Raw genomic sequence first — 11,015 nt, forward strand, 5'->3', positions numbered from 1 at the left:
CAGCTGCAGCTAGATACACATGGAACAGATTGAGCAACAGCTCCATTTTTTTGCAGCTCTAGCCAGTCATTAATATAATTGAACAGCGACAAAACAAAATTGGGTAAAAAAATTACTGTTCTTAAGTCTTATTTCTGACCAATTATGTTGTTTCTCTAACACCCACACGTGCACACAGAGCAATTACAATAATTTGGTTCCCCTTGACAACTGCGAACAGGATGCTAAGAGAAAGCAATCACCACCAGCCATTTATTAAAAACAAAACTAAACATGTAGTGAGTCCGATATTTCACAGTGCACACTCAGAACACCTTCAGAGATAGCTATCAGAGATTACTGCTAACTTGTGGGTGCAGTTTAAGGCACTAAGAGGAGACAATTATAAGGAAATGAGAAATAAGCCACTTTTGGAACAACAGATCAAGTAGGAGATAAGGTACAGAAGATGTAGAACAGCATTCTTAGGCTCTGAGGGTACCATGCCCTCCTCATCATTAACTGAAGACAACCCAGTATTGCAAAGTTAAATCGTCTGCAAGGATCATGTGTTCTCTGTCTAGACCAGTGGTTCTCAAACCTTTTTTTTTTAAAAAAACGGGTGATCTCTTTCACATAGCAAGCCTCTGAGTGCAACCCCCCTTACAAATTAAGAATACTTTTTTACATATTTAACACCATTATAAATGCTGGAGGCAAAGCGGGGTTGGGGTGGAGGTTGACAGCTCACAACCCTCCATGTAACAACCTCGTGACCCCCTGATAGGTTCCGACCCCCAATTTAAGAGCCCCTTCTCTCCAAGATGCCAATTAGAGAATGTAAATTATACAATTCCAAGTGTCCACTAATACAGGACTGTACAAGCACAGTTCTGGCTCTTCTCTGCAAACACCTGCCAAATTGGTGTAAATTTCAGTGTTAAGATGGCCCTCCTGTGCTGGTTGGTCCTGGGGCATCTGCACAGGTACTCATGTCAGAAGCGCAAGTAACTCAAGCTGAGAAGGTCTCATGAAGCCACCAATGGATCAGAGTAAGTATTAAAACACCTGGACTATTCTATCCCCAGAATGCCCACGCCACAGCTCAGAGGAGGTAAACTCTGCAGATTTGGGGAGTGCCAGCCTTTGCGTCTTGGAGTTCCCTTTCTGCTTGCTTTGCAAATGTTTAGTCTGAAGTCGCCATTTGTTCCCATACACTCGGTTACAGCAGTACGTGCAGTTCTCTGTTCCAAATGTTTGCGTGCTTCCCGTTTTGTTTCACCAATAAAGAACAAGCTACAGCTGATGGTGAACTTGTTTATAGTAGTTTGATCCTTCAAGAACAGCGACCATCAGCTGGACGGTAGTACTTACAGAGAACAATCTGAGCACTTAAAATTCAAACTGTATTATGAAAGTAAAGCCTCAAGATTCTTGGGACCAAGTTCTCAGCTGGTGTAACTCCACTGAAGTCAACAGTTACATCAGCAGAGAATTTGGCTTGTGATACAAAGGCAAAAATAATGTCACCATGGCACAGAACCTCTGGCAAATGGTTTAATTCAGCACCTCCCTTATCAAGTTAAAGAAAAGAAACATCTGATCTCTAGACTGATGAGCAAAACTGACTATTTGCCGTAACATGTTACTCATGAGTGAGCTTTTAGACCAGTTTATTGCATACTGTTACCAACTGCAGCTTTCCATTATGGTTAGTAAGACAGCACATCAATAACATCTGCAGTTAGTGAACAAACAGGAAAACAAGAGACTTGAGAAGCCTGAGATTTTCTTCCCATCTGATCCACCTCTAACCCACGGGTTTTATCATTTGAAAAAACAGACATTTTTAATTGGTATTTGAAAAAACCTCTCTTAACTTCAGTGAAACTAGATGTCTGTGGAGCTCAAGCATACCTTCTTTGTGGCCTGCCTGAATTTTCAATTCACCCTCTATTCCATTCAGAGCCAGTTACATGGTTACAGCACTTATGGCTCTGACATCTCTGGCCCCACCGAAACTCCTGAGGGAGGGCCTAAAAAATCCTTCAAACCCTGTAAGCAGACAGGTGTGGCCTAGACACTCATTATTTTGCCTTCAACCAAAGACAACCCAGTATTACAAAGCTAAATTGTCTGCAACGATCAATTCAAGGGGACTTTTAGAACATGCGACCATGTTTCATCCAACCAGATTGTATTTATAAATCCTAGAATATAAAAGACTAGTATTATTCTTCTGGAATTTGAATGGTGGGACAGAGATCACAAAGTTTAGCACTTACAGGTATAACTATTAAGTTTTTCCAACCATGAGGGTTCTCAACAAAAATTTTGGTGGCCTCAGAGTGTGGCCACAAAGTCTTACTGGTGGCCGTGCTGACAATTTTTCCTAAAATATTTAATTAACTTTAGGAAAAACAAATAAACATGCACATACACATGTCCAAGACATTGTAATTTATTCACATAGGAATTTGTTTTTGCAGACTCAATAAAAATAATGTACAGTTGTCTTTTCTTTACTGGACCTAAACAGAATAGAAACACAAATAAGACGCTTTGCACATTCTTCTCTTTGTTGTTGTTTCTTTTGCTTTTTTGGGTTTTTGTTTAAGGCTTGCTAGCTAGTAAGTCTGTTGCTGTAAAAAGTGATATTATGTATGTTTGTTAATATCACTCTTCACAGCAGACTTACTAAGCCCCAGTAAGCCTGAGGGCAAATCAAACCCTAGACAGGGAGGTGGGCAGGGAGGCTTCAGGGGCCAGAGATGATGGGGAAGGGGGGGAAAGAGAGTAAGGCCTGTGGCTGAAGCCTGGAACCAGAGCCTGCCACTGCATGGACGGAGCCCAAAGTCTTGCAGCCAAAGCCTGCCCACCCACCCCCGCCACTCCAGGGCTGAAGCCCAAAGCCAGAGATCCACCCAGGAAAGTGAGGCATTTACCAGCTGCCTGCTCCACCAGCTTCCGTCTCTCTGGAGGGGGGCCAAGCCCAACCCCTGCTAGCAGCCATGGGAGAGGGACCACTGGTTTTTCCCCCTCATCACAGTCCAGCAGGCTGTGGCCGCAAGAAAAGCCCCCTGGTGGCCGCATGCGAGAAACGCTGGCTTACAGCACAACCATTAATAATCTGCAGCAGGCTTCATGCCCATGATGCACTTCCCAACAAACTACAGAATGCAAATGCTCAGCAACGACTTTTACGATTCAAACATCAGTATGTAAATTCTCTAGCCAGAGAAAATAGTATGATATGGATAGCTATTAGGAATCAGCAAAGTTTAAACCTGGTATCAATTACTTTTGCCCCTGAAAAATTCGTTTTGTAGATCTCCACCTACGGGAATTATTCTGACATCATATAAGAATTTTGTAAACTTACCACGAATTTCCCTTTTCCGTGTATTTATAAAAAAAGCCACACCTATCTTTGCAAACCCTAAACTGACACTGACGTTTCCCCCTCTGTAGAATTTTTAGCAACGGGTTGAACACTTAGTACAGTGGAAATGTTAGGAGAGAGCACCACATCCAAAACCTTGACAACTGGAAAAATGTATTCAATCTCCCCAAAACAATCCTTGCACGGGACTAAAAGCAGTTTAAGAACAGTACAAGCACCTCAACATTACTATAAACTGAATGATGATTAGGTCATAATCAAGGCCTTAAAAAAAAATCTACTTGCCAATGACAGTAGCAACAGGGACTCGTGCCCAGATCCTCAAAGGTATTTAGGATCAGAGCCTCAGTCCTCCACTGCTGAGGTTGGTGGACAATGGGGAGAAAGAACAGGGCTGCCCTCCACAATTCATTTCCTACCCCTGCTCTTTCCTTCCAAGACCCCCAGTGAAATTTACAAGCATCTGGTCAGTTCTGCTGCCCTTCAGAATTTGACAATGAGCAGAAGGGGAAGCATGAGCTAGTGACTTGAGCAGAGCCAGAAACTCCTGAGGGCTAATCCCAGCTCTGCCAGTGCTGTGTGTGATCTCGTGAAAAATCATTAAAACCTTCCATCTCCTCTTTCAGTATTGTTAACTCCATTTTACTAATTAGCTACTGTTTACACACGGCTTTGGGGAAAAAAAATCTAAATAAGGCCACCAATAAAAGGTACACTTCTAAAGTACCCAACTTTCTTCTTCAATATAAGACTTTCTTGTGTAAAAATGCTATCTAGCAGAGAAGTTTTCATGATCAGCACCTCTGACAAAATATTCATCAGCTTTTTGGAACTTCAGAATAGTAGCAGCTTCGATGCAAAATGGTTTATATGTTTTAGGTTTGTTTGGGTTATTTGAAATACCTTCTATCCAAGCAGTGCAGCATCTGAAGTTTCAGAGAATAAGGGAGAAACTGAACTTTCCCTACAAGAATTAAAAATCAAAGGTAAAAGAAAAGAAATCAATACATGGGCCTGATTCTCCTCTAATCAGATGAACTCCTGAGTTACACACGTGTAAGTGCCAGGTAAATCAGGTCAAATATCTTTAATAAATAATACCACTACCCAATTCCTGCATAGTGCTTCATCAGGAGACCTCAAAACACTTTACAAAGACTGTACAAATACTGAGGCAAGCAGAGGTGAAGTGACTTGCCCAAGGTAATACAGCAGGCCAGCGAGAGACCCAGAAATAGCATCCTCATCTTCTGAGTTGCACTCCAGTGCTCTATGCACCACAATATTCTGCTTCTAAAAGCAGCTGAATACAGTATAAACCAAAAGGATTAAACCTGCAAAGATACATGCTTTTAAGGACTCCAGTCTGGTACCAGGTCAGGATTAGTAACCAGAGCCACAGTGAACTGTTAGGTGCAGAGATGCAAAGAGAAGGATTCTTCCGTGGAAGGAAATCTCCCACGGGGGATTCTGAGCTGCTGAGTTCCACTGACTGAGCATTTCTCCGTTGTGGGAGTAAGTACATTTTTTGTTTCTCATCACTGCCACTACACAAGGAAACCAGGCAATCAAAGGACACTGGAAGACCCAGCCCTCAAGGACAGAAGGATGACAGGGAAGAAAACAATTACGTGGGAGATTTTCCAAAAGGCATGAAGGGAAGTTAGGTACCCCATTGCCATTAACACCTTTGAAAGTTTATCCTATAATTAAAATAAATAAATAAAAAGCCTAGACAAAATTAGTGGCACCAAAACTCAAAGCATGTTTAGAGTTCTGAAATGTATCTAAAACATATCTTTTTAAAGAGATTATTTGTATAGTTTGAGTTATTTTAGTAGCTATGAAAATTATTATTAAAACGTGCAGGCAAATTGCATTGCAGTCCTAGTTAAAGATGCCAGATTGCCAGCTCTGGAGACCGAAGCCAGTTATTTGTTCATAGAACAGATACAGCACTTGTACCTGTATGTTTTCTTCTATTGCCTCAACCCATACTCACACAACGCTCCCTGAGAAGCGAAAAGATAAATGGACCATAAAGATCCAACTATCAAATCCAGACTTCTGGGAACATGTACAAAATAGATCATTAAGAACTATACAATGCCAAACGAAAACACCCAAGACTTTCCCCAACACTCAAGCCTAGAGAAACAGCTTAAGATCAATACATTTGGACTTGGGAATTCCAAAGTCATAGCCCCTCACAGAAACAGCCCAGCTGCCAGCCCCATCAATGACTTCAGAAGATAATACCGTGGCTGCTGAGTGCTGCGATCAAACAAGGAGAGAGAGTCTCTGAGGTAGCCAGGACACAACCCATTTAAGGATATACAGGTTAAAACCTGCACCTTAAATAGCATTTGGAATCAATGGTTAAGCAGTACAGATCACAGGTGTGACAAACTCTGGATGAGAGCCACCACTTCACAAGAGGGCAGCTGCATTCTGCACAAGCCATAATGAAGTAGTCCCAAAGGAGGATTAAGTTAAAGATAATTAAGATCCCTGTATTCCTGAATAAAAGCATCCACACAGTGTTTAATGCGCACTGACTTTACACCTTTAATTCACTTGCCTTAACTTTCCCGAGTATAGCCCTGCTGTGTAGGTCACATTTCAGCCCTAGCCTCTTCAGATACTGCTAGCAAAAGGGACAGTGAGAATGCAAAAGACACCACCACAAGACCTGGCTCTACTTAGACATCTGCACCATGCTCATCAACATAGGATCTGAGCACCTACTTCAAATCAGACTTGTCTGCTGTGAGCTGAACTGTGACCACCAAACTCATTTCACCTTGGCCACTTAACAACCATTAGTAATATCTTTCAGTCCCTTCCAATCTGGGCTGGATTCTTATATACCAAGTCTGTCAGCCATTGCCACTCTGACCCAAACCAACCCATCCCTACACTTCCACCCTTCCCTATCCCTCAGAAAGCCCTTTTGTAACCAAAGGCCAGATATGTGGATATTTGCAATGGAGACATAGTTATTAACAATGTGAATTGCAATAGTACTAAGGGCCATGGACCAGGAACCTATAGTACTAGGCGCTGTCCAAACACAGACCAAAAAGCCATTTGCTACCCCTAAGTATTTACAATATTAAATCTCTAGCTGCCAGCAAGGCCCCATGGGGATTCACCCCAAAAGAAGAGAGGGGGTGTTATTGCAACAAGCCCCCATTCATGGTTCCCACCAGGTGTCAGGAGGTGGATATTGCTTTAAATTTTAATGCCCACCCCAAACTCCATGAGCAGGAGCCACAGCTGGGAGACACTTGTATGCATATCCTGAAGCCATCCTGGCCAGACCCCATCCCAGACAGCACTGCTATGCAGGGGGCCAGCATTAACCCCATCTGGATACAAGGGAAATCCTAGGGGTTTTGTAGTGCCATTTCCCCTCCCTCTGACTTTCCATCTTGAAGGCCTTCACCAGGGTGCCCTCCAGCAGCAGCTGGAACAGACACAGGAGAGTATTTAGCCCCAGATAGTGCAATCTATACGCCTTCAAATAGCTACAGTGCAATATTTTTTTGGAAAGGGCATTTAAGTGACCCAATGGATTTATACTAGCAGAGAAACATTTCATGCAAATGTCTCAGGTGTTTAAAATTAGATCCCGAACACACAAAAGGCAAGAATCTGTATGAATATATAAGGGCCAGATTAAGATCAGTCTCTTAATGGAGCCTTTCAAACCCCAGCTAAGAGAAAGTTCCAAATTTGGGGTGCAGGGCAATTAAAAGCACACACCCCAGAATGTTGAACTCCTACTGGGAAAAGCCAATAGATTAGCTTTGCAGAGTTCTAACCCCACGCTCATTCAGACACAGCATGTCGGAGCAAGGCACAGAACTGTGCGCTACCTTCACAAAAGCTTATGCTCAAATAAATTGGTTAGTCTCTAAGGTGCCACGAGTACTCCTTTTCTTTTTGCGAATACAGACTAACACGGCTGTTACTCTGAAACCTACCTTCACAAAGCATCTGAACAATTTTAAAAGCAAATCTAATTGTTAGCAGGGATCCAAAGTAAATCCCCCAAATCTGGAATAAGGTGTGGCTTATTTGGGGCTGCTTTCAGAGAGCTAAACTTCTACCAGTCCTATGTTGCAAAACTTGGTGCCACATATATACATCCCAGAGGTGATGATAAACAAAGCACTGCAATCAACCTAAAGGTTGCAAAAGCCTACAGACTCATCACCATGACAGTGAAAACATTAGCCAAGCTTAAAAGGGAAAAACTAAAACCACAAGTAGCCGGAGAGACTTTGTACAATTTAAATATGATAAAGGGGTTTAAAAAAAAAAATCAAAACTCTGTGCCTATGTCAGAGATGCAGCCGCCTGTCACCCCAGGGATACAGACTAACACGGCTACCCCTCTGAAACCCAGGGAACGGGACATTATGAACTCTACAGCGGCTGAAAAAGCAATTGTTTAAATCAGCCTTCCAAAATTCTGCCTGCCTAGGGCAAGTAATTATTATTTTTTAAAGCAAGCAAATAAAGCATCATTAATTTTTTCACATTAGGGTAAAAGTGGGGGAATGGATTTTTTTGCCCAAGGTGGCAAATTTTCATGAGAATTTTTGCAAAGACTTCTTTTACCAGTTGCACGAAATAACCTAAGATAACATTATCTGTTTATATCATCCCTTCTGGGACAGTTTTACATGAAAAAACATCAGCAATTCAGTCTTCTGTCAAGAAAACTCTCTCCATGGGGCAGGAGGGGTCCATTCTATCGATGCAACAGATATAACAAAACAAGAACAAAAACATCCAAGAGAGCTACATGCACAAGTTTAGCAGTCAGATCAGAAGAGTCTGAAATGAAGCACAGTGGCAGTTTTTTTTAAAGCATACTTTTGATACAGAATAATCAACAATAACCCAAAGCAGCAGACAGAATTATGGACAACTGACCATATGGCCATAAAACAGGAGCTAAAGTACAAGAGACACTGGATACACTATTTGCAGCAAAATTACAGGACTGGGAACAAATATTCAAGTGGAATTATGCCCCTTTGGACAGCAATATTTAGAACATCTAAGGCCCCAAATCCTGAAATGACTTCTGCTCAGGTAGCCCCCTGAACCCCGAAGGGCCCTAATGACTTCAATGGAGCACCATGCAGCTGCAGGAGTGCTCCAAAGCAGAGCTTGTTGCAGGATTGAGGACCTACAAATAAAGAGTACATTCCAGGTGCTGGGTGTCCGGAGTCTTTTCCAGGAGTTGAGAACTCTAAGCGCCTTGCAGGAGGAGCTTGCAGGACTGAGCTAACACAGTATTTAGAAATATTACTCCCCAAAACAGAGGATAGAAGTGTGAACACTTGCACCAAAGAAATACACACAGTTTTTTTCCTTATTGTATTTGACATGCCATAAACAAAAATTAATGTATCTATGATTATTGAAAAAACATATCTACATATGCAGTCACTTCCATGTAACAGTTCCCATATTTTACACATGGAAGTAAAAACAAAATGTATCACTAAAGTTTAAGATATAAAACAGCACTGTGTGTATATCTGCAAACAATGCTATATATTGCAGAAGGAGCATCTACAAGTATATCAGCACCTATTCTATACTAAACCACACACACACACTGCATGTATTGTGTATGTAAACAATAACACTGGCAAACACTGATTAAGAAGCGTATTTTATACATCTGTAGCCGCTGAAACCAGGACACCTGCAGCATAAAGAAGGCTGCTGTATACACAAACGTGCATTACGGGGTGTACGGATTGTGCAAGTACGGTAGGCACGTTATACGCGGCAGAATTTGCACGTACGCACACACACAGTTGTTTGCAGCAGCGCGCGTTACTTAGCCAAACAAAGGCGCACACGAAGCCCCACAAGGTGACTGAGCTATTTCAACCCCGCAGGCACACAGGGGTGTGTGTTTGTGTCCCGTAAGGGCCGTTGCCCTAGTACCCCTTGCACCATGCAACGCACCCCGCCTCACACCAACCCCCGGTGCTATTCGCAGCGCAGGAGACCCCCCAGCCCCCGCCCCAACAAAGGCGGCACATGCCGCGCGGGCGGGCGCGCGGGCACGACGGACCCCGGGGCGTGCCACGCGCGCGCGCTCACCTCCCCCGCGGAGCTGTCGGGTTCCCGGTCGGGGCGGGCCAGCCTCCGGCCCATCAGAACCCCATGCCGGCGGCGCGGGCGCTGCACGCGGCTAGTTTCCCGCCCGGGCCATCTCGGCGGCGGCGGCCGGCAGCGGCGGCAGCGGCGGCGCGGGGCTCACGTCTCCATGGCGGGCGGCTCGCTGTGCGGGGTGAGCGGGAGGGGAGCCCGGCCGGCCGGCCCGCCTGCTGCTGCTGCTGCCGCTGCTGCCGCCGCCCCCGGCCTGCGACGCGCGTCGTGCTGGGGAGGGGCGGGAACAAGGCGGGGAGCGAGCCGCGGCCCGGGCCGCAGGGCGGGGAAAGAAGGACCGGCCGCTGCCGCCGCCTCCGCGCGCTGCCCCGCCCCGCGCAGCCCGCCTGAGGCGCGCCTCCCTCCCGCCCGCCCGGGCCGCGGCGCTGGGGGGGGGAGGTAAATACAGCGGCCGGTAGCCGGCTGCGTAGCGCGGCCCTGCGGCCCTCAGGCCGGGTGTGCCACCTCCAGAGCCGCGTGTGCGAGAGCGTATCTGTGCCCCCGGGGCAGCTGTGTCAGGCATCCGCTCTCGGGGTGCCCAGATACACGGGGGCTAGTCGCTCAGGTGCCACGAGGGCCCCTGCCTTGTGTTTACTCGTGCAGACGAAGCCGGCTGCCGCTCTGAGACGCCGGTGTCATGGACGTGGCCCTTATGCTGGGTCCCATGCAGACCCGTACTTAGTTATGCCCTAGAGAGGCGGGCACGCATCTGTCCCTAGCACTGTGTCCCCCACAGGTGGCAGGTTCTCCCCCCCTGACCATTGTGGGCCACGTATGCCGCTCTTTCTGTGTGACGTGGGCCACAGCCACATAATAGATATCAGTAGGGCGACCCGATTGCAAGTGTGAAAAATCGTGATGGGGTGAGAGGTCATAGGCGCCTATATCAGACAAAGCCCTGACTATCAGCACTGTCCCTATATAATTGGGACAGCTGATCACCCTAATATATATTACCTGTATGGCCCTGAGGGTGGCACATGGGCTGTAGCTGGGTGCTGATTTGGCCACAGGTTGAGAACCACGGCCATAGGGATATATGCCATTATATATACATGCCCACTAGTCATCTATATAATGCATACATATGTTCTTTACACTGTGTAGCCCCTATATACACACTATATATGTACATATTTATGCCCTACAGACATCTATATAATGCATGCATGTGTCCCTAACATAATGTATCCTATATATACACCCACACACACACCAACTGCGCACCCCTAATTTTTTCCAAAAGAAACTAGTGATTTGAGATACCTTACAAGAACCATGCTATGAAAACCAGGTCCCATCAGGATGCCCCACTTTGGGCACCCAAAATCATTAGTCACTTTCGAAAGCATAGGCTGCTGTACATAGTGGAGTTGTGTGTTATTTACGTCAATAAAGAGAGGCCTGTATTCCTGGTATATTGGGCACACATGCATCTTGCATGTGC

The 11,015-nt window shown here is 45.2% G+C and overlaps 1 protein-coding gene across 3 annotated transcripts in view; it reads right to left on the reverse strand.

The window, feature by feature from the left end:
* The window catches only part of CCNI (cyclin I), a 51,609-nt gene extending 41,789 nt beyond the window's left edge, over positions 1 to 9,820 (reverse strand). For 2 of the 3 annotated variants that reach the window (XM_073340443.1, XM_073340442.2), the window contains exon 1: positions 9,521 to 9,820. In XM_073340443.1, coding sequence (XP_073196544.1) covers positions 9,521 to 9,574 — 54 coding nt within the window. In that variant the 5' untranslated portion in view covers positions 9,575 to 9,820. The remainder of the gene's footprint in view (positions 1 to 9,520) is intronic. The other variant, XM_073340444.1, reaches the window with a different exon arrangement.
* Between the last annotated feature and the right edge of the window lie 1,195 nt (positions 9,821 to 11,015).

Source organism: Lepidochelys kempii, chromosome 4, assembly GCF_965140285.1.
Source record: "Lepidochelys kempii isolate rLepKem1 chromosome 4, rLepKem1.hap1, whole genome shotgun sequence".
Classification (NCBI taxonomy): domain Eukaryota; kingdom Metazoa; phylum Chordata; order Testudines; family Cheloniidae; genus Lepidochelys; species Lepidochelys kempii.